The sequence below is a fragment of the Triticum urartu genome, chromosome 7A (genome assembly GCF_056163025.1).
Source record: "Triticum urartu cultivar PI428250 chromosome 7A, HENAU_Tu73, whole genome shotgun sequence".
Classification (NCBI taxonomy): Eukaryota; Viridiplantae; Streptophyta; class Magnoliopsida; order Poales; family Poaceae; genus Triticum; species Triticum urartu.
This window is the reverse complement of record NC_141879.1, coordinates 110,891,211-110,915,390: the sequence shown is the minus strand read 5'-3', so window position 1 is coordinate 110,915,390 and position 24,180 is coordinate 110,891,211. Positions and strand designations below refer to the sequence as shown.

The following is a 24,180-nucleotide window of genomic DNA, read 5'->3' as shown; positions in this document are numbered from 1 at the left end:
AGGATGGATGATAGTGAAGATGAGGAGGAGAGGAACTTGGGCAAGCCCGAGGGAACCAAGAAGGGCAAGCTAAGGGTGAAAATGGAAGGAGAGGCATCAAGCCTAAGGGAGAAGATGGAGCACATGATGAAGGCAAGAGAGGAATTGACAACAAAGACATTGGAGACGAAACTTCTTATCACCGAGAAGAAGAAAGAGGTCAAGCTTGCACACGTTGAAGCAAAGTGTGAAGAATCAAAGCGCAAGGCCGACTTGGAGGAGAGGATGATCAAGCTCAAAGAGGCAAAGGTATGGAAAGAACTCATGGTGGAAGAGAAGGAGCACATGATGATGTCCAAGAAGGACATGGATGAAGACCAATTGCAATGGTGGAAGGACTACAAGGAGGACATCGCGGAGAGGAAGAGGATGTTCCATGGTGCGTCCTCTACTTTTCGAGGTGACACTTCGATGAGTAGTTGTGACGATGGCGGTGTGGACGACTCCACCGGTGCCTATGGAGATGCTTGATGGAGCCCGCATGTGGTCTAGGAGATGGCGCCGAGGTGCAACTTTTTGGTGATGGTGCCGATGAGAGGGAAAGATGATGATTTTGTGATGTAAACTATTAAGCCATGCATCAATGATTGTCATTTGGTAGTTTGTTTAGAGGTTGATTGTGTTCTTGTAGTCATAAATTGTGAGATGTCAAATGATAGATTTAAAGGTTAGGGTTGAGACAAAGACTAGAACTCTCAAACCCAACCCTTAAACTCAAACCAGTTTAAGGCGTTGTTTGGATAGTGAAGATTAGTGATAGGATTATAGAAAATGAGTTTTTAGCCGATTTCTAGGAAAACCCGTTTTACGTTAGTTTTTACGAATAACCAGTTTATAAATAACTACGTTTGGTATGGAAATTTGGAAAACTGGCCGGCCCAGTTCCTTGTTTGGATGCCCACGACTACTAGCTGCTTCTATTCCTATTCTCCTCCCGTGAGTGAGTCACTTCCCCCAAATCACACACCATGGCCTCATCCATCCAAGCTCATTGAGCTGCTGCTGCCCTCCGATTCCTCCTCCGCTCGCTCACACCGCTGCTCCCTCGTCTCGCCCGTGGAAGAATCCACGCGCGGACGCCGGGTACAGCATGCCTCCGCCGTCCTGGACACCGGTTGCTGCTGGACTCCCAGGTCGCCAGGTACACGCCGCCGCGCGCGGACGCCTACTACTATGTGCCTCCGCCCCCTGGATGTTGGTTGCTGCTCGCCTCTCCTCCCCTAGACGGCTAGGTCCCCAGGCGTACTCCGTTTGGTCGGCCATCGACCCCGCACAAGTTGTACCTAGCGAGCGGTCCTGCTTCAGGTCAACGCACAGGCCTGCCTCCCCTCAACGCCGGCCGTGCAGGCTGCACCGACATCAGCCTGTATCGACGGCGCCGGGGGCAGCAGGCAGCTGTAGCGGATGGGGATTCCAAGATAGCGGATGGGGATTCAGAGGAGCAAGTATGTTTGATTATTATTTTCAAGTTTTGTACTAGTAAATTAACATGAACTACATCATGCACTTGACGAGAGAAGCTACAGTTATCTCCCTTTTTGGTTTCTTAGCATGTTTTCATGGTCTACATCACGCACTTGCGGAGAGTATACTACTTCATAACTGACAGGACTTAGCAATTAGCTACATATCTACTTGGTACATTGAAGAATCTGGTGCGTAGGTACAAGGGGAACACTTGAATGTCACATAAAAATGCACCAATTTGAAGTAGTTTATTTGTTGCTTTGCTTGTTGAAAAGATTGGTAGACAATAACATTTCATCTTGTAGCTCCAGATAGAGAGAGGGAGAGGCAGAGGGTGAGAGAGAGAGAGATAGAGCATATAAGCCTATAAAAGAATGGGAAGTTCATGTCCATATAAAGAATTAAAAGTTGCAACAATAATTATGCAGATATATCTGCAATTGAAGATGGAAAACAAATATTACAGTATTTAATCATCTTCTGGTTGAGCACTACGTTGTTGATGTTTAGTCCACAACTCTCGGGCGATGGCAGCACGAACTCTCTCACCAGCAACTCTATCATCTTCTCTTGCTTGCCCATGAACTTGTTGATCACCATGGTCAGTATTTTGTTCTGTTTCCCCATGCTCATAAAGCTCGAATAACTCATCAGGATGATTAACCTTCCTTATGAAGTTGTGGATAATGCAACAAGCCATAACAATTTTCACTTGAGTTCTGTATGGATAAGGAATTCCTCCTTTCCTACTTAGAATTGGAAAACGAGCTTTTAGAACACCAAAAGTTCGTTCAACAACATTCCGCAACTTGTTCGGAATCAGAAAGTTCATCATCTGGCACATCCGAAATGTTCATAGATCCCTGCACGATTTGCACAGTTGACCATATCATCTCTGGATAATTGTTTTAAAATGTAATAGTGCTGAACCGGACAATGAACAATACCAAACTGAAAACAATATTTATTACTTCACACAAACTGACAAAATATAAGTGAAATTGTTTTCTGAATCTTGTAAAGTGCGACAACGACTGAAATAAAATACTATGCTCAAAGGTGTATTACAAAAATTCTAAGGATCAAGAATCCAGAGCTTCCGCGTCTCCTCATCCATCTCAATGAAAATGGCCCGTTTATCACCATCTGTAAATGCCTTTACCGCTTTTAGTTTCTCTTTGGGATCTAGATTACTCATACTATTTAGTATTGCCATACAAGATTTAACCGAGTAAGCTTCAGTTTGTTGTGCTACTGTTTTCTTTGCTTCAGCAATGCTAAGTGATGCATCTGCAAGGCAATCAATTGCTATTATGGCATCATCGGCTGTCCGTTTTTGTCCTCTTGCAGTTTCCTTGGATCCACTTCCAAGGGACTTCTTTTTTCTGGCTCAATGGTAGTTGACTTCTTGGTGAAGACACCAGGGGAAGCATTGATTTCATCAGAATCAATGCCACGTACTTCAACTTCCGTATTGAGATCAATTTGTGAAGATTTGGTCGTACATGTACCATCTTTTCCTTTGCTAGATACAGCACCAGCTCCAGATGCTGTTGAACTAGCACATATGGCTTGAAGATCTATCCAACTAGGCCACACCTTATCTCGATATTCCTGGATAGCCTTATCCTTCTGCAAGTTGTTTAATGTTTTTGTTAATAATAGGATATGAAAACTTTATATGAATTCTACTTGAACAAACTTACCTTAATTAGTTCTTCCCAAATATCTTCTGGAGCTTTTATCATTTTGTCATCGTCATCCCAACCAAATCCCGTGAGTTTTAGAAGTTTGTCCATGGTGCTGTAGCAATTCCTGTAGTACTTATGACGATTTTTCAGTTGTTGTAATTCAAGTTTTTCTACCCTTGAATCATTGAATTGTTCTAAGATATCACGCCATGCTTTCTTTGTGTAACATGTTCCTTCTTTTCCTCCATGTAGGCTTTGATCTTTTAATATATTCAACAGTATTTTGTCCTCTGAAGATTTCCATACATGTCGCTTAGCTTTATCTGTGTTTTCCTTCTTAATTTTTTTTCCTTCTCATCATCCATATTTTTCTACAGAGGGTATACAAGAAGCAATAATGGAAGATGAGTCATTTGGTTCAAAAGGAATAACTCTACGAAGTGGAAGAAAATGAGCATGCCACTAATCTTTTGTTCATGCTATGACTGGACACTTGAATTTTTGTCGCTTGTCTGTCTAACGGGATGTTCACATCCCTTATCAGTTATTTTCCTATGTTGCTGCCAAGATCTTTAATTTGCTATTAAATTTGGTCTCACTTGCCCCACGTACTGCTATCAACATCAGATGACATCATAGGGTATTCTAATCTTCATCTGCTTACTGCTTAGCTCTTACTGCACACTATATATTCTGGATAAATATGATTGATACTTATGGAAAATTATCCTTACAGTGTGCTTTAAACTGCATCCTTGTCATGAAAAATTAACTACCGCACTTGATATATATAGTCATCAATAATCTAATTGTGGTTCGGTGTTAGATCATTTTAGTATTTATATAGGCATTCATAGTGCAATCTGATTCTCTTATGTGCCACATGTTCATATTTACGATACTCCCTAATCAGAGTTGCCTCTAATTTTTCCTTCAACAGTACGTGTTATCATTTAGATTAACATATTACCAGGTTGTTGGATCTACTATGTCCTAGGAATTGCCCATATGAAATTATCAGAGGTTTTATGCAAAATAGGGTTCACTATCAAATAGATTAATTCAATCAACAGTACCATGAAAATATTTACAAATACAAATTCGTACTGCTGTGTAGGATGGTGAAGCCATGGAGCCTTATTGAAGATGACCAACTTCAGATCCAAGGTTAACGTCTCCCATCCAGTGCCTATCACGGGGATCACAGACAGCCCTTTGCGATCTGGGTGTATAACATGCGGGAAACAAAGTCTGTCTTTTATAGACAGTGAAAAGGGCGCGAGGTGAGACGCAAAAAGCAGAATTCGCGTCATCTGAGGTTGTTGAGGAATAGGCGGGGCATTACCGTTGCGGCGAATGCGCGTCAACGTTTTGCGTGAACGATGGCATTTAAGCCCAGTCGATTCCATTTTTTGGGCCCGTAAAAGTCGTGTGAATAACCGATTTATCACACACTCGGAACCGAGGAAATACCTCGTGAAGAACCGGAACCGGTTGATGCTGGGAGTGGATCCGACAAGACCAATGGCAGAACCGATGGATTTATAGGAGAGGGGGACTGGTAATCGCGGATCGGGAACCGCCGAATATCGATGATGGGCCCGTCAGAGTTAACTTTGAAGCACGGGCACCCTTTTCGTTTGTGGAACCATTATCGGTTACGGAGGACGCGAACCGCATTATCACACACTCGGAACACATGAGGCAAACTATCTCGGGTGGAATCGACGAGACAAGCGACGGAGCCGACTGATTTTTGAGGGGAGGGGACTAGTAACCGCGTCACGGAAACGCCGAGAATCAATGATGGGGCCGTCGAAGTTAACTTCGAAGCAGGGGCACCCTTTTGTTCGTGGAACCGATATCAGTTACCAAGGACACTAACCACTTTATCACACAATCAATGATGGAACCAATATCGGTTACGGAGGACGTGAACCGCCTTATCACACACTCGGAACCAACGAGGCAAACCATCTCAGGTGGAAACCGAGGATATCAACCATGGAGACGGTGGATTTAAGGGGGAGGAGGGCCGGTAACCTCGGTACGGGACCCGCCCAAAATCAGTGATGGGTTCGTCGAAGTTAACCTCGATGCACGGCCACCCGTTTGTTTGTGGAACCGATATCGGTTACGGAGGATGCCAACCGCCTTATCACACACTCGGAACCGACCAGGCAAACCATCTCAGGTGGAACCGAAGATATCAACCGTGGAGCCGGTGGATTTAGGGGGGAGGAGGGACGGTAACCTTGGTACGGGAACCGCCAGAAATAAGTCATGGGTCCGTCGAAGTTATCCTCGATGCACGTGCACCCGTTCGTTCGTGGAACCGATAGGTTACGGAGGACGCGAACCGCCTTATCACACACTCGGAACCGACGAGGCAAACCATCTCAGGTGGAACTAACGATATCAAGCATGGAGCCGATGGATTTAGGGGGGAGGAGGCCCGGTAACCCTGGTATAGGACTCGCCAAAAATCAGTGATGGGTCCATCGAAGTTAACCTCGATGCACGGCCACCCGTTTGTTCGTGAAACCGATATCGGTTACGGAGGACGCCAACCGCCTTATCACACACTCGGAACCGACCAGGCAAACCATCTCAGGTGGAACCGAAGATATCAACCGTGGAGTTGGTGGATTTAAGGGGGAGGAGGGCCGGTAACCTCGGTACGGGACCCGCCAAAAATAAGTGATGGGTCCGTCGAAGTTAACCTCGATGCACGTGCATCCATTCGTTCATGGAACCGATCGGTTACGGAGGACGCGAACCGCCTTATCACACACTCGGAACTGACGAGGCAAACCATCTCAGGTGGAACTGACGATATCAACCATGGAGCCGATGGATTTAGGGGGGAGGAGGGCCGGTAACCCTGGTACGGGACCTGCCAAAAATCCGTGATGGGTCCGTCCAAGTTAACCTCGATGCACGGCCACCCGTTTGTCTGTGGAACCGATATCGGTTACGGAGGACGCCACCCGCCTTATCACACACTCGGAACCGACCAGGCAAACCATCTCAGGTGGAACCGAAGATATCAACCGTGGAGCTGGTGGATTTAGGGGAGGAGGAGGGCCGGAACCTCGGTACGGGAACCGCCAAAAATAAGTGATGGGTCCGTCGAAGTTAACCGCGATGCATGTGCGCCCGTTCGTTCGTGGAACCGATCGGTTACGGAGGACGCGAACCGCCTTATCACACTCGGAACTGATGAGGCAAACCATCTCAGGTGGAACTGACGACATCAACCATGGAGCCGATGGATTTAGGGGGGAGGAGGACCGGTTACCCTAGTACGGGACCCGCCAAAAAACAGTGATGGGTCCGTCGAAGTTAACCTCGATGCACGGCACCTGTTTGTTTGTGGAACCGATATCGGCTACGGAGGACGCCAACCGCCTTATCACACACTCGGAACCGACAAGGCAAACCATCTTAGGTGGAACTGAAGATATCAACCGTGGAGCCGGTGGATTTATGGGGGAGGAGGGCCGGTAACGTCGGTACGGGAACCGCCAAAAATAAGTGATGGGTCCGTCGAAGTTAACCTCGATGCACGTGCACCCGTTCGTTCGTGGAACCGGTCGGTTACGGAGGACGCGAACCGCCTAATTACACACTCGGAACCGATGAGGGCAAACCATCTCAGGTGGAACTGACGATATTAACTATGGAGCCGATGGATTTAGGGGGGAGGAGGGCCGGTAACCCTGGTACGGGACCCGCCCAAAATCAGTGATGGGTTCGTCGAAGTTAACCTCGATGCACGTGCACCTGTTCGTTCGTGGAACCGATTGGTTACGAAGGACGCGAACCGCCTAATCACACACTCGGAACCGACGAGGGCAAACCATCTCAGGTGGAACTGACGATATCAAAATGGAGCCGATGGATTTAGGGTGGAGGAGGGCCGGTAACCCTGGTAAGGGACCCGCCAAAAATCAGTGATGGGTCCGTCGAAGTTAACCTCGATGCACGGCCACCCGTTTGTTCGTGGAACCAATATCGGTTACGGAGGATGCCAACCGCCTTATCACACACTCGGAACCGACCAGGCAAACCATCTCAGGTGGAACTGAAGATATCAACCGTGGAGCCGGTGGATTTAGGGGGGAGGAGGGCCGGTAACCTCGGTACGGGAACCGCCAAAAATAAGTGATGGGTCCGTCGAAGTTAACCTCGATGCACGTGCACCCGTTCGTTCGTGGAGCCGATCAGTTACGGACTTGAGTAGTTGAGAGAACTTCTGGTCTCATTTGGTTTAGTAAGCCTGGAACCATTATGTTGCTGTGGTTTTTAGTTTTCTTGAACTTAGTTCTGTACTGCTGCTTTGCTTCATTCTAATATAATGGGGCATGGGGGGAACCCCTTTCATTCAATTTTTTTTCTTATTGACTTTGGTTGGCCTGACAGGGGGATGGACTATGGCGTTGGCCCATCCGGGCACCGGCGCTTGAATGAAGACCATCATGACATCTCGTCTGACGACGGTGAGGGGGTTTGCATCCCGTCCATGGTCGCGCACAGCTCATCTGAATCCGGCTCGGATGACAACAGAAAGGGGAAAAGGAAAAAGCCCATGGTTGGGTCAAGGTGCAGCGTTGTGAAACTGTATGATTTGATATCCAAACTGAATCCTGAGAAGAGGAAGTTAGTGCATGAGATAGGATTTGGAGGGCTACTTGATATACCGAAGCTTACAAGGACTGACAGAGAGTTTTTGCTGTGGGTGTATAGCAAAGTTGATGAGGGAGCTAGCTCCATCATTGCAGGCCTACGCCGCGACACGCCATTCTATGATGAAGATGTGGCCACAGTCATGGGGATACCGTGCGGAGGAGCATCAGTGATGACGCCGGGGTCAATCGTGTCGGACGAGGTTGTGCAAACCATCAGGATGGCACTCAGCCTTTCAGAGAATGAACATAGCCCGGCCTCTGTAGCAAAGGTGGTGCTCATGGAGCATGGCCGTCCTATGACTGTGGCTGAGAGCAAGGCCTTCAAGATGGCTTTCGTAATTTGTGCGGTGTCGTATGTGCTGGCTCCCAATTTGAAGAATGAGTACTTCACGACAGACTACTGGGGAGCTATATATGAGCCAGATTTGATAAATATGTTTAACTGGGCCGGGTACGTGCGTGCTGATGTGCTAAGATCAGCATCAAGGGTGAAATCTGAGCTGTTCTCAGGGAAATCGAAGCCGAACATTTCTGGGTGTCTTCCTTTTCTGCAGGTCAGTAGGGGGGTGGGGGGTGGGGGTGGGGGGTGGGGAGTCCTTTCGACAATCCTAACTCTGACCTGAATGTCCTTCATCCTAACTCTGATATTCATGTCAAATGGCAGGTGTTCTACATCGACAATCTAGACACTTCAAGTGGTGGCATTCCCAACTTTCCTCATGATGTATTCCCAAGGGTGAAGGCGTACACGAGCACTGACATCAACAAAATTATACTAGCTGACTCGTACACTAAAAAGGGATCTCCTAATCATGTGTATGGGAAGCTGCTGGTAAGACATGTGCTAGATATTGGTGTCACGTTGATATATTAGGTCCACAAAAGATTAATGTCTGAACACGCATACTGACTCCAGCTTGTTTGATATGTTTTTCTGAAGCCTCAAGCTCCTACTTCCGTGTGTTATCAGCGGAATCCATCGAAAAGGAGAAACATCGATGCAGGCGCCGGAAGAATCCATGCACGGAATGGACGCGCAAACTGCAGCCCCCGTCAAACGAATGACATTGTAAGTCTACGACGCATAACTATCACCATTTTGTTTATTGACGCTGTGCATCTTAGGGGTTGTGGGTATACTTTCTGTGCGTTGCTATACTGAACATACAAACATGTGATGCAGCTGAGAGCTCTGTGCATTCAGAAAGTGACTCAATTCATGCCGAACTGTGAGGAAATTTTGGCGGCATCGGACAGGGAGATGAATGCGGAGAACAACATGCATTTGAACGAATGGGCACAGATCCACACAGGGATGAGACATCGCTTATACCTCGAAGCTCAGAATTCAAGGGAAGACATCTCCCGTGTGTTTGCGACGGCAGACCAACACACAAATGCATCAAAAAGGGACATCATAAACATTGATGATGATGACACAGGTATAGAAAGTTCACCCGGTTCGACCCCCGAACGTGTTAAATTTTCATATTTACATTTCAGTATTTTCGTTCACTGACAACAAATCTTTTTTCAGATGTTTCAGATAAGCAAAACGCAGCATCTCCATGTATGATAAGCCCCGCCCCAAGGATGTCACATGGTGCTCGAGGAGCATCGCCGCTTCAGCCATCACCAAATGGTTCGGAAGCGACGCCAAAAAGGATAAAGAAGACATCTCATAGAAAAAGAATGAGAAACGTGGAGGCTGTGGAGGATGACAGCGACTCTGAGAGAGGGTGGACGCCTCTTGGAAAGCTCGTAGAGGAGGCCGAAAGAGATATTGGGGCCGGATGTAGCACCACCGCCGCGCAGCCAATCACACACATAGAGGAGATAGATGCATCTGACGGAAGAGAATTGGTCATCTCACAGGCTCTTGAGGACAGCTACCCAGTGCACTGTGAACAGCCAGGGCCAATGGATGCCGAGGGGGGACGAAACTTGCGTATTACCGAGGTGGACGCACGTGACGTTTTCAACGTCTGCCCGTCATTTGACCTTGAAAAAGACGCCCCGCCGCAGGCCATGTCAGTCACAAAACAGGACATTGCCACCAATGAGGGACCGGCTAAACCAAGCGTACAATGGCGTGCAGCATGAGACGGACACACACAATGATATCGATGGTTGCCCATCGTTTGACCTTCGCATAGACGACCTGCCACAGCACAACACAATCAATGTTTCGGGCAGGCCAGTATCACCAAGGGAGGACAGACAAAACCAAACGAATCATGTCGTGCGGCGTGGGCCTTTACTAGCGGAGTTCACAGCAGCCATCGGAGCGGAAGGTGTTAATTTTCAGCACAATTTTTTTCCATATTGTGTTGACTGTGATTATCCTGGTACTAATTATGCTAACCCTTTCTTATTGTCGAACAGATCAGCTGGCTTGTGCAGAGACACCGATGGCACCTATCAGGGTTGCGCCACCGATCGGCGTCCCAAGATCAGGCCAAGCACACCTGATCCCAATTGCGAGCACTCCCTCTCTGTCGCCAGTAACCAGGACCAAAAATATAATGATCGCAGAGCTTGATATCCACGAGGAGCTTGCTGTGTCTACAGTTAATCTAAACGTGGCATTGACCGAGACAAGCTCTCGGTCGGCGCCGAGACCAAAGAGGAAGGTCGTTCCAGGTCCATTGGCCAGTTCCCCTTTCGTCATGGAGTACAAACTGCCAGAACGCGCGCCGGCAGATATATGCCATCTGTATTTGAAATTTATGAGCTTGGCAGGGGAGATAGTTAAAAAGTATGATCCACATGGATCAGAAGCCCTTTTTTATCGCTTTTATGTTAAATTTTTAGGGAAAGCATTTAATTTAGGTATTATGCTTTTTTTCTTTTTGCAGCAATTGGATCATCTCTGCCTTGCCAAGCTACATTGAATTTACCGCGATTGAAATATAGAAAGAGCTGGTGGTCGATGGAGTAGTCAGCTTCGAGATGATGAACATATTCATGAGAAGGTTTCAGCAGCTTGACGTTGACTTTGCAGCAAAGTATGGAGAGTCTTGCTGGCGTCATTTCCTGGAACCTGATTTTGTGGTAAGGGTTGTTCCTTTTTGAAGTGTCGTGCCTTCGTATCAGGCAATCAATTAGTAATGATAGATACGGGGCTCTCTGACATTTCTGTATCCGATTTTATATGTGCAGAATCATGTGTTCAGGGATGGGGGGTACGTCGATGAGGATTATATAAGAGATCTTTTTGTGGGCGACCAGTTGGCGCACGCTGTTCATCTATGCACGATGGTACATGTCTTCAGATTTTCCGTTGGCGATTATAAGCATTCTACTTGAAGACGAGGGATGATCTATATATTGTAACATGGTTTGTTTCCCTGTTTTAGTTTGTTCTGCCCATCCATCACAACCACTCCTGGGCGACATACTTCTTTGACTTCCAGAGAAGGCGAACTACAATACTGGACCCGATGATGAGCAATGGCGACAAGCCAATGGATGAGCTACAAGGGGAGCATGGCCGGTTGGCGGACGAGCTTTTGGCTGCCATAATCAAATGCATTGATGCTTACTTCGACGGCTGGAAGCCAAAGACAGCAGGCTGGTACAACTGGTTCCCTAGGAATGTCATAGGACCTTGGGTATGCAAGAGGTAAGATGACAATACTTGTTTACAGAATACTCTGTTCACTGAGATTACCGGATGACAACATATGTCATTTTGTGTATTAATCAGGGAATCGAGTGGGATATTCGCTTTGCACTTTGCAAGGCAATGGATGGGGACTAAAATGCAACGCGAATTGTCTTCGGTGAGTAAGGAATTGGAGAGGTGATAATAATAAAGGTGTAGGGGGGTTAACACATGTTTACTCGGTATTTCTGCAGATCGGTGGCGACATTGACAATACAAGGATGATCCTGCTGTTTGAAGTGCTTGGTATGAAAGACAACCCCATCCAGCCGCCGAAGCCTTTCGATCGGTGCCAAAAGGAGTAGAGTTTCAGTACTTTTCATGAACATCGGCTAGTTTTTTTGTACTGAATTTATTCAACACCTGTATGGATGTTGACCTCACCACCTTAGTTACTAGTGTTTTTGACGGCATTCAAGCACTCAGACTTAACCCTCGTGTGAACTAAAAGAGGCCGGCGAGTGAACTTGATGTGTATCTTTTCTATCTAAACTAAATTAAGCCGTCGTGTCTGAAGCATAGTCCATTTGTAGGGTCATGCCTGATGTATTAATAGAAAGACAAGGTATTCGGGCAATGCCTTCTTGAACTGGTTCAAACCGACGATTCAGAATGACAGCATTGTACAACTGAATGACATACTATTCAGCACAAGATTTGAAGTGGTCATCGTCAGTTGTCTGGAACACGCATCCAAGATCAGCAAGCTTGTCGAGCGTCGATCTATATCGATAAGAATGCACGGTTGTCGTCATTTGCCAAGTGATTTTAGAAGTATCAATAAGAATGCACACAACTACTATTGTTTTGTCAGCTAGGCAGTGTGATAAAATTAGCACACAATATAACATGCCGGACTAAACTCACCTTGCTTCTGATTCTGGTATACCAAGACGTTCCACCACCAGGTTCACACTAACTCCATGCTCGAGTGCGCTGATAAATAGCCATTGCAAAAAAATAAAAAAATTCAGAACACTGAAAATGTCTGTTTCTTATGTGATTTAACACATGCCGTTTTGTGATGATTTCGTACCTGATCCCCGGCTGGTCCAGAAATCCCATTATCATATCAGTGAGATTTTCTTCCTCGGCCTTCACACTCAGACGACGCTGGCATGGATCACAAAAAAGAATGGTGAGCAACCTGCTACTCTGGACTCTACACACACTACATGATTTGATCTGATTTTAATCAACCTCTGGGACACGGCGTGCAGTGCTAGCCAGCGGTGCGGATGCGGCAAATGGGGCGAGAGCAAGAGAGTGCACGACGCGTTTAGCATGGTCGCTTCGCATCATCAGATGAACATAGATGCAGTCCAGGAAATGATGAGTGATATCGTTGAAATTTGTTACCACACTGAAGCGGGGTTAATAATCACGAACACATGGTTTCAATATGATAGCACTACCATAACAACTTACAAGTCATGCTAACCTCAATGAATAGGCTGCAACTACGGGCACGCCGAGCTCGGCACGCAAGCGACCGGTTAATTTGACGTACACGCCATCACTTTTGGTTTGATAGAAAGGCACGAACAATGACATCCACAAACTTAATCAATCTGCATGTTTTTGGATCCATAGAGAATTAACCCACAATCACACTCGCTGTTTTGGTTACCTAATGCTCGCTGAACACATGACATCGATGCCGTTCTCGAACCTGAAAAGAGGCAGATATGTTGGTCAGGCTAACAAAGTGCCAGACATGGGTGAACTGGGTGGGGGCGGGGGAGGGGGGACAAGCTGTTCTTGCTGTACACACTCACCAGACGCGTGCCTTGACGCAACCCATCCCGTCGGCCAGGGTGAAGAAGACGGAGTTATCAGACACTTGCTTATTCACCATTTTTCCTAGCAGCCTGACCTGCAATTAGCGAAAGAGTTAGACATATGTCTAGTTACCTTTGGTGATATAGGATTCAATACTCACCGTAGTCACCTCCACGCCCGTTGCAGTGAGATAGTTCGACGCGTCAATGATCCCTGTGCCCATGTCTTTTATCTGCTTCGCGGTGCATGAAATCAAGGTGTCCGGCGGTGCATCCTTAGCGGAGAAGTGGCGTCAAAACACAAGAGCTTAATGTACGTCGGCCGGAGCGCCGGGGAGGGCATGGATGAAAGCTTACCTTCCACCTCGAATGCCGCCTCCGTTGCCGTCCGGGATCCATTCAGCCCGGAGGAGGGGATCAACACCGGCGCCGTGCGCGCTCGGCACCATGAAGCCTGAAGGATCCCGGCTCATACTTCCGTACGCGCGGAACTAGTATGATGGCTGCACCGCTCGACAGGGGAGGTCGTGAGAGCATATTATACGAACAAAGTTTACAGATGGCTTTTAATTGCGTCACCGGACGAGTCAACTGACACTCGCACAGGCCTGTACGCACGCGTCTTAAGTGCTCGCTCACCAGCCTAAATGGGCATGCATTACTACGGCAGGTCGTGAAACTGTGTACATGCATTCAAAGACCAACCCAATCTCATGAAACTGAAGCCACAGCAGGACTGATACGTACAGGCGTGTGACAAGTACAGCTCCATTACACACACGTACGACTTTTTCAAACCAACAAGACTATATCACATGAGCCGTATGATGGCAGACCACATGTGTTGCGCAACATGCGAGCGACGTGGACGTGCTGCACGCGAGAAGACACTCATGTGTACGTATACATAGTGTAGCAGCTAGCAGGTTCAACATGTCGCTCACATAGGTTCCTTCCGGGCATATGCATGGACCCGTCACGTATTTCAGACCGAACCTGCGCCCGTCTTGTGGTGGGCGTCACGTGCGAGAAAAACGGGACGTAACGGCGCGCCGTACACATAACAACCTGCATGAAGTGTTGCCCAGTAGTTGGAACCTGATATACACAATGCTACTGGTGGCCACCCTTTCGTACGCACGCGCCCAGACAGGCTTTTCTTCAGCCAATTAGGCATAAAGTAGCCAGAACCGGCCTGCCAACAAAGCTAAATCTCAGAGCACATGGGCTTCAAACAGTACTACAGCACACAGGTAGTACGAATCACATAGCACAGCCAACGGTACTGATAGCTATTTCTAGGGCAAGCTATGATAGAAAATCCTCTTCATATATATATATATATATATATATATATATATATATAGGGTCACGCTATTCGTTACCCTAGGTGGGGAATAGTTATTCTTCACCCCCTCTCTATTTTTACGTCAATGCACCGTATTTTTAGGTTTCGTAAATTTTATCCTATTTCATACGTAAAAAGAGAATGTAAAAAATATACTCGCCGTAAAAAATATTTTATGTTATGTAAAGTTACGAACGTAAAAACATACATAAAAATGCAATGTTTTTGGTCTTATAACCTATTTTTTTGTTTTCTTATACCAAATTTTATGTAGTGAATCAATATGAATGTAACTATTTGTATTCCAAACGTAATTTGTTTATGAAGCGATCGTAAGATTACCTCGGGTGAAGAATAACTTATTCTGCACCCTGGGTGATGAATAGCAACACACACACACACACACACACACACACACACACACACACACACACACATATATATATATATATATATATATATATATATATATATATATATATATATATGCACAGGTCTGGGCAGAGAAGAATTTGAAGAAGATTGTTGCGAGAATCTGATAGGTGCTTAAGGCTCTGTTTGTTTGGACTTTGCTTCTGCTTTTGCAGCTTTTCTACTTTGACAAAAAGCTATAATTTATTTGAGCTTTTATGACTTCTGATGAATCAATATACCAATATTTTGCTTCAAAAGCCATAAAAGCTCTAAAACATCTATTTAGAAGCTTTTATGGCTTTTTAATCAAAGTGAAAAAACTGCAAAAGAAGAAGCAAAAGCACAAACAAATAGGGCCCAAGCCAAACTAGGCGATGTTGCAGTTCATGAGTTCCGTCCATCTCCACGCCTAGAGCGGCCGACGCAGGAGGTAAGACCAGCTTTCACCAGCTTTAATTTCCTCACGAGCACTTGTCGTCCACTCGGTCCCTCCCCATGTGCACGTGCCTGTCCTTGCGAGCGTGGCGGTGCTGTTCGACACGACCGCTGCAACGGGCTACAAGGACTCAAGGTCCAGCCAACAAAACATGCTCCTCAAAGCCGATGAAGGATCAAAGATTGTTGGCAAGCATGGGATACTCCCACTCCCTCCTGAAAATGGAAACATGAAACCAAAGAGGTGGCTGCAAGTTGATCTGGTAGGCGCTCGCCACGACACAGCTTCGTCATATTTCCGGCACGACAACTTGTATGTGTTGGGTCACTCACATGTATAGGATGTTGTCTTGGAAATACACAACGGCGGTATCAAACTGCACTAATAGTAGACCTATGTTGAAACTTGGAGGGGGGGGGGCAGCCTTCGATCACTTTGTGAAGGAATTTGTTTGGAGAGGGCTTGATTAAAAAAATGCCCCCAAACGGCTCAAGAAAACCTATAAAAAAGTTTGTCTTATCCCACCATGATTATAATATCTAAGTAATGCAACCCCGCCTTTTTATTCTCCGTGTGACATCAGATATCTATACTCCTATATAATGTAGGAATAATTTTGAATATGGATCGTTGAATGAACTAGATCCGATGGCAGAGAGGTGGCAAATCCCAACATTGATGATCGTTCAATTTCCTATTCATTCATTAGATTGTGACATGTGTACTAGTATCTAGAAGTTTCCAACGAATGAATAAAAAATCTGATGTAAACACATTATAATATGGGGTGTAGTTGCCCCTTCTACTTCTGTCCGGACACTCCTCTATCCTAGACTCTTCATGCATTCTTTTGCTCTAGTAGTTTTTCTTCCTCTTGCATACAAGTGTTGTCATTTATGAGATTACCTTGTGAATTTCTTTTTCCAAGGTGAAAGACTTGTTATCAACCACTTCTTGAATTCTATGTAGCATTCAGATAGTTTCTACCAAATATCAGAACACTAGCTATTTTTATGGGGCATCCTGGACTAACTATGCATGCTCATGAAATTTTGTTCTTAAGGTCCATACATTTAATGTATCATGTACACTGCACTATGTGGGTACAATTACTTTCTTAAAATTAATTCAGCTATCATCAGGAACAACTCTGCATTTTTCATTATGCATATGTAAATATTGTGGCTTGTTGTGGTGCACTAATACCTCACGTGCAAAGCACGCACAAATCACTAGTATTTAATTGTTTCGATACCAAGTACTGCTACTCTTTTTAGTAAGATATTACATAATCCTTTTCTTTATCCTCAATACCGCTACTGAGTAGCCAGTCACCAATTTGATGTAGCTAGTATTAGATTGGTACTCATCTTACACCATGTGTGGTTGCTTGTTCTCTTTAACAAAAAAAAGTTCAATGTTATTGGTCCCAATATTTCTCATCAGTTGCACATAGATCTTGTGCTAATGCCTCTTCTTAGGAGCAACCGAGTTGGGAGTGGGTATTCTTTTTCCATGCCACTTGATGCATCATCATGACCAACTTGTGTTGCATCTCCAATCGATTTTTCCTTCTTGTGAGGAACTTTGTTTTACTCGTAGTTCTTCCACTTCTCCTCATTTTCAAGGTATGAATAACGACTGTGCAAAGTGAATGGGTTTGCCTTCCTTTTTTGTGCCTTTTTTCGTCGCCCCTTCTACAGTTCTTGAGCATCTTCACCTACATACCACAAGTGAGATAAGAAGTTGGGAATACAAGAGATGAAGAAATAATTGTTGAATTTGAAGAAGCAATCACCTTATCTTGGACATTTATACCACTTTGGTTCATACATTGAAGCTGTGCCAAGCTAGCCGCCCACTTTTGACAATCTGATGATGTAGTTGACCATCGATGTCAGATCGAAGCTTGCTTTTGATTGAAAGCACTAGTGTTGTGTGCATTGAAGTACTCATGGATATAGTGCCAATACGTTGACATTGGTTGCTCAACACCGATGACTGGATCAAGATTCACTTTGTTCCATGCTTCACATAACAATTTATCCTCTTTGGTACTGTAGTTTCCACTTCTTCCTTTGGAGTTGCATCAAGAAAATTCTCATCATCCATGTCAAGAAGGGGGTCATCTTGTTTTTCATATTCTTGAGATGTAAAATATTGAGATGCAACATTTGTGAACTTCAAAAAAGTTTGATCATCCACACTACATATACCAAATTTAAAAAACATACATGCACATCGCATCATAATTGCGTAATGTAGAATCACATGACAAAGAATGAAAAATTCGGAGAAAGTTTTTTTACCTTTGCGTCATTTCATCGAACATATTGGGGATGTAGGGGGTTGATGCGACCGGTCATGATGTCTCCTCTATGCGATAGTGGTGTGGTAGAGGAAGAGGCCCTCATATGTTTCCAGAGCTGCCGGAGTTGCTACTTTCTCCATTGAAGGGTTCAATAGAAGAGCAACCTTCTTCCTGTTCACGCGGGCTGGCGGGTTGATGAAGGTCCAGACACCCTAAGATCGGTCGAGATCGACGCTACTCTTTTCGCCACTGGTGGCCGTGGTGTCGCCATGCTCATCAAATAACAGGAACTCGATGTTCCCGAAGCGGATATAGTTGATGGAGGGAGGGGCATCACGTCGTAGAGCAGTTCCTGATCATCAACCTCGAGCTCAAAAGAGTAGAATATGAAGGTCTGGCTCAGCACGAAGTCATCGGGCATGTATAATTCTCCAGTATGGGTTCGTTCTACGACCAGCGTAGCCCGTGCCTGGCGCGCCAACTGAAGGAGCGGAAACTCGTCAGTACCCTCAGTAGGGTGGCGAACACGCCCGCAAGTACCAGAACAAAGACCGCGCGCACAGTTTATCCAGGTTAGCGCCTCTGGTGAGGAGTAACACCCTATGTCCTGCTTTGTGTTTGTATTCACGATGGGATATCTTGTGTGAGAGATTACAATGGGGAGATGTGCTTTGCTACCGAGAGTCTAGGTCTACAAGAGCAGATAGTATTGAGAGCTCTGTAGTCTCCACTTTATATGCACGGTGGAGGCTAGAGTTTTTACAAGAGTTAGATCCAATCTTGGACGCCATCATCTTAAACTGGGGAGCAAGATGGTATCCAGAAATCTATCCGATCCTCCGGGCTCCTGCTTCATGTCGCTAGGTCCTTGGTGGGCCTTATGGGCCTCGTGGTAAACCTGCTGCCAGGCTCCCCTTGGAGAGGCCACCCCTGGTGTACTACATCGTAAGTGTCTTTCGTAAAGCTATCTAAGATGCCCGGTCACTAGGAGGCCAAAATAGAGTCGGGCTTTGTCGATGAGTTCTTCCTTCTTGCGGCAATGACAGATAGATTGATTGAGTCACCAGACCTGACGCACCCAAGTCCATATCTTCAGCGGCCATCTCCGCACCAACTCTCTCCACTACTACCTTCCTCGTACCTTCACGCTCGTGCTGCTTCTGGCGGCGCTCCCTTCAGGTGGCATTCTCTGTCTTGCAACCGTAGCTATGTCTGGGAGCCCCACAAATTGCGCCAAGGCATCATACATGCCGATGGTGGCGGACAAGGTGCTCGGCGGTAACATGTACGATGGCAGACAGGTGCGGCAGTGCAAAGGTGAAGCAAGGGTGGAGGAGGGAAGCGGCGTAGACGCGGGAAATGGAGGATAAACGCGCGAGGGGTGCAGTCGATTTGCTGGACTTGGTCAATCTGAAGTCGATTAGGGATGGGCCTGGCCTGTCGGGTCCGATGTGGCGGAGCATCCGGGCGTCCCTATATCCGTCCCACATATGGGTTTGGTATGGGGGTGTCGGTTAGTCCAGACATTTTGGCTGTGTATGACATGTCCGGTTGGGTGGTTTTTTTTATCTGCATAGTGATTGGGTAGGCCGCCCGAACATTTGAGGAGGATATATGGGCTTGGTTTGTAGATGCTCTAAGCAAGAGATAACACTTCAAAGTTACAAGACCCAACAAACAATGGGATTACTATCCTGATAAGATGGCACCTAATTTCTTTGCGCCCGCGATCACGCACAGCCAAGCTTCAACTTTTAAGGCGCATATCAAAATCAGCGGCGGTGCACTCTTGTTGTGAAAAACCTGTGCATTTCTTTCGTTCCAAATAGTCCAACACACAAGCGTGGTGATGGAAGTCATTGCCTTCCTATCGAGGTTGGAAGAGTTCGACTACTTGACCTACCAGTCCTTGACGGACCTCTCGAGATGCCAATTGTTGGTGTCGATGCTCACTAAATGAAGTCAATCCTTAACCAAGATCCAAAGCGGTTTAGTGAAGTGACACTTGAAGAAAATATGCGCCCTGTATTCTTGCTCTCGCTTGCACATAGGGCAAAGCCCACAATTCGGTCAGCCACGCTCGGCCAACCTATCCACAGTCCAAAGCCTATCTTGAGTGGCCAACCAAACGAATAATTTTACTTTCAGAAGGGCCCAAGATTTCCACACTGCATGCTCCATGGGGGAGTAGAAGGTGCCCATGAATTGGGCCGCGTAAGCGGAAACTGCGGATTAATGCCCATCGTCTCTGTGCTTCCAATCTCGGCCTCGGCATGAGCGTCAAGTTGAAAGCCATGGATGGTTGTCGAGAGGGTCACAAATTGGTGAATGTGCTTGAAGGTGAAGTTCGCTGACAACTTGACCTTGGACACCCAAGCCTCATCGGAAAGAGCCTCCTTTATTTTCCAACTTTTCTTCGATGGTGCCTCAAAAATGATGGGCACAATGTCCTTGTCTTCCGGTTATTGATCCATGGCGCATCCAAAAAATGGCGTCTTCGCACCATTCCCAATGTGACAGTTGTTGAAGCATAGAAGAGGTTAAGATTATGTTCGTCACATGGGTTGCCCAAACTAACCCACATCTTTGAGCGTTCCGTTCACTCGAACCAAGGCCATCTTAGGCAGATCCCTCTTGTGAATTTAGTAGTGTTGAGCACGTCGAGTCCTCCCTGCTCAAAAGGACGACAAACCAAATCTAAATTGACCTTGCACTTGACCCCTGTTGTTTTGTCTGATCCGGACCAATGAAAACCACGCTCATCTTGTTTGTGTTCCGGAGGTTGCTCGGGGGGAACGAACGATGACTCAAAGATGTCTGTACTACAAAAAAGGAAAGACAGATGCTTGTGCGGGTTAACACAAGTCTGCCGTCTCCGTGGCTCTGTCCTTTCTTTTGTACAACATCCAAACTGCCCAAACTGAAGCGAGCGTGTGATTGCAAATGCAACCGAGCACACAGTAACATCCATCATATTAGCTGCTGAGTGGAGCTGGAGCTGTGACCCGTACTATCGGAGTCCGGCATGAGAAGAGGGCCGGCCGCTTGGCCAACCGGCGGCATCCTCTCGGGGAGCGGCGCCTCCAGTCGTAGCACATTGACGGCCTGCCTTATGGACGGCCTTAGGCTCTGATCATGGCACGCGCACCAGAGGCCGACTACCAGCACGCACTCCATCTCTTGGAGATCGAAGTTGCCATCCAGCCGTGGGTCGGCCGCGTCAAGTATCCTCCCTTGCCCATGCAGCTCTGACACCCGCTGTGCCAGGTGGATGAGCGTGCCGTCTGGTCGAGCCGTCCGCACGCGATCTCGAGCAAGACGACACCGAAGCTGTAGACATCCGACTCGGTGCTGGCTCTGCCGGTGATGGTGCACTCGGGGTCCATGTACCCCAGCGTGCCGGCGAGCTCCGTCGTGTGCGCCCCTCTGTCGTGGTCGACGAGCCTGGCGAGCCCGAAGTCGCCGAGCTTGGTGTTGAACGACGCGTCCAGCATCACATTGCTCGTCTTGATGTCCCTGTGCAGGACGCACTGCTCCCAGTCTTGGTGCAGGTAGAGAAGCGCAGAGCCGATCCCCAGCACGATCCTATGCCTGAACCATAATAACCATTAAGTACTACTCCCTCCATCCCAAAATATAAAAACGTTTTTTACACTATACTTCGAACAATTATACCATCAGGAAGAAGGTCACCTGACCTGACTGGCCACCATAGTACATTGTCCGCACTGTAAAGGTGAAGATCGAGGCTGCCATTTTGCATTAGCTCATAGACCAGGAGGAGCTCGCGGCCGGCGTGGCACCAGCCAATGATCTGCACGAGGTTGCGGTGCCGAAGCCGGCTTATTACCCTCACCTCGGAGGCGTACTCCTTCCTCCCTTGCCTAGAGCCCTTGGACACTCTCTTGATAGCCACCTCCATCCTCAGGTCCTTCAGGAACCCTCTGTACACTGGGCCGAACCCGCCTTCTCCGAGCTTCTTGGCGTCCGAGAAGTTGTCCGTGGCAGCTGCCAGCTCGCTGTAGCAGAATCGCCTGGGCCCGGTCCCTTGCCTGAACTCGTGTTCCATGGCCTCATCGGCTTCGTTAGACGCTACCCTGGGAGAATGAGTTCTTCTCTCTAGACGGCGCAAAAGGAGCCGTACCGAGATGCTGATGCAGATCAACATGAAGACGGAACCCGAAGCGGCGCACACCGCCACGACGAGCCGTCGGTTTGGGCGGCGCGGACCTCCTGATCAATGCACAAACGAAAAGAGCTCAACGAAAATGCATGAAGGCGTCTGTGAAGATTACCGTACAACGTACATTTTGAACAAGGACCTTACCTGCAGATTGCGGACGAGGCGTGGAGACGTCGATGGGATCGGGCGCGTGGGTGATGTAGCAGCCGTACCTCCTGAACTTAGCGGTGCTGGCGGTTCCGGGCATGCTCGCCAGTGTGGTGTTAAGACAGTTGGTGCACTCGCTCGGCGAAAAGCCTAGGGCGCACTGCACCAGGCCGTACATCACCTGGGAGTTACCTCTCGAGTCCACGTACGTCTGGCTCCCGTTGGCGATCCGCCGCGGCGACCCCGCAGCCTCCGCTATGAGCCCGGTCACCAGCTCCCACATCGTCTGGTTCATGGAGACCGCGTCGTCGCCGTTGCTCCCACCTTGTGCGCTCATCCCATGTTCGAAGAAGTCGCCGTGGTCGAAGAATTGCTCGTCTGAGTAGCGTTGGTAGCAGCAGTCGTACATGATGGCGCCCCTTTTGTTGTTCGGGCATCCTTTGGTCATCACGTAGGACGGCGCCACCTGCAGGCAGAGCTCACACATTGACCAGTCGCAGTCGACGTAGCACATGGCCTGGCCGTATACATGGGTTGGCCAGTGGCCTTTGTCGGTCTGGAAGAAGCCGCCATTCCCAATTGTGCCGTCCCGGAGGTCGTGGAGAAGGTTGTCGAGCTGGACCTCGTACGGGCTGCCGTCGGTGTAGTTGCTGTCCGAGCAGACGGAAGCCCGGACATACGGTGTGTAGTCAACAGAGGCGGCAGCACTAGCTGCGCCGAGCGAGGCGGCCACGGCCAGGAGCAAGAAGCGGCGCGGAGCCATGGCTGGCTGGCCAGAGTGTGTTTCTTCTAGCTTGTCCATTGCCATGACATCGAAATTCAGTGAGCGCCAGGCTTTGGAATTGGTGCTGGCATTGACAGTCGAGTCTTTTATTTATACTACTTCCTTCTAAGAAGAGAATTTGGATCAAATTAAGAAAGAAATCAACAAGCAAGCCGTAGGAGGACACTACAATGCGCGTTTAGTATTCGTTCTGTGAGGAATGCATGCATGCAGCTATTCCGGTGACGGATGCACCAATGCTGCCTGCTGGTTGCTTTGCTAGTGTAAGCCATGACATCTATTTACATGGACGTCGTTGCCGAAGGTGGTGATTACTATTTTTTACTAGATACCGTCACGTCATTGACGGAATGTTTTACAATATATTTTAATAAAATTTGGTTGTATGAAACATGAAAGTTTTGGGGTAATAATATGAGAACTAAAACCGAAATAACAATTTCTACTTCATTGCCTCGAGACTTTTGAGCTTCTCCATCGATCACTTTTGCGGAAGCTGAGCCCTTTCTTTTTAAGCAAGTTCAAATCCAGCAAAAAACGAGTATCAATCTGTCCCAAGTGCGGACAGGAGAAGCCAGGTCGGATTACGACATTGAATTGAATTAAGTGGCCCCTTCCCTTCGCATCACAGCATCAACCCTGATCACCTGGGCCTCGAACCCGGAACTAGTCGGATGGAGTAGATAATTCTTCCTTGTTACAATAGAGAAAAATCCCTCCCCAAATCGTGCTTGCATTTTTCATTGCACACGACTTTCCCTATGTAGAAATAGCCAATTTCTATTCCAAAGAGGAAGTTCTACTAATTTTTTTAATTAGTAAGTTGATTCACCTACTCTTTATTATAATGGCTATGTCGAGCCAAGAGCATTTTCATTACTATGAAAAATGATGGATAGCAAAATCCACAATCAATCATGTCCTTCAAGTCGCACGTTGCTTTCTACCACATCATTTTAAACGAAGTTTTACCATAACAAACATTCCTCTTTTCATTGCAAAGTGATGGAATCATGAATAGTCATTCGCCTAGCAGCACAACGCTTGTATTGCTCTCCCACAATCCCGTTTTCACGGTTTAGGCTGCTCCCATTTCGCTCGTCGCTACTACAGGAATCGCTTTTGCTTTCTTTTCCTCTGGCTACTAAGATGTTTCAGTTCGCCAGGTTGTCTCTTGAAAATAAGCATAGATCCGGAGATTCCCAAATAGGTCAACCTTTT

The 24,180-nt window shown here is 47.1% G+C and overlaps 1 protein-coding gene and 1 pseudogene across 1 annotated transcript; both read right to left on the bottom strand.

Annotated features, from left to right (window-relative positions):
- Positions 1-11,933: 11,933 nt before the first annotated feature.
- On the bottom strand, positions 11,934-13,829 carry LOC125525567 (replication protein A 32 kDa subunit B-like). Its single transcript, XM_087537117.1, has 9 exons — positions 13,694-13,829; positions 13,498-13,611; positions 13,334-13,431; positions 13,186-13,227; positions 12,997-13,074; positions 12,756-12,918; positions 12,592-12,668; positions 12,423-12,491; positions 11,934-12,278 (listed from the first exon to the last, which is right to left on the bottom strand). Exons 1-9 carry the CDS (start codon positions 13,733-13,735, stop codon positions 12,197-12,199), a joined length of 765 nt encoding a protein of 254 aa, XP_087393243.1. The 5' UTR covers positions 13,736-13,829; the 3' UTR covers positions 11,934-12,196.
- Positions 13,830-20,815: 6,986 nt separating this feature from the next.
- On the bottom strand, positions 20,816-22,938 carry LOC125518957 (L-type lectin-domain containing receptor kinase IX.1-like; annotated as a pseudogene).
- Positions 22,939-24,180: the final 1,242 nt, after the last annotated feature.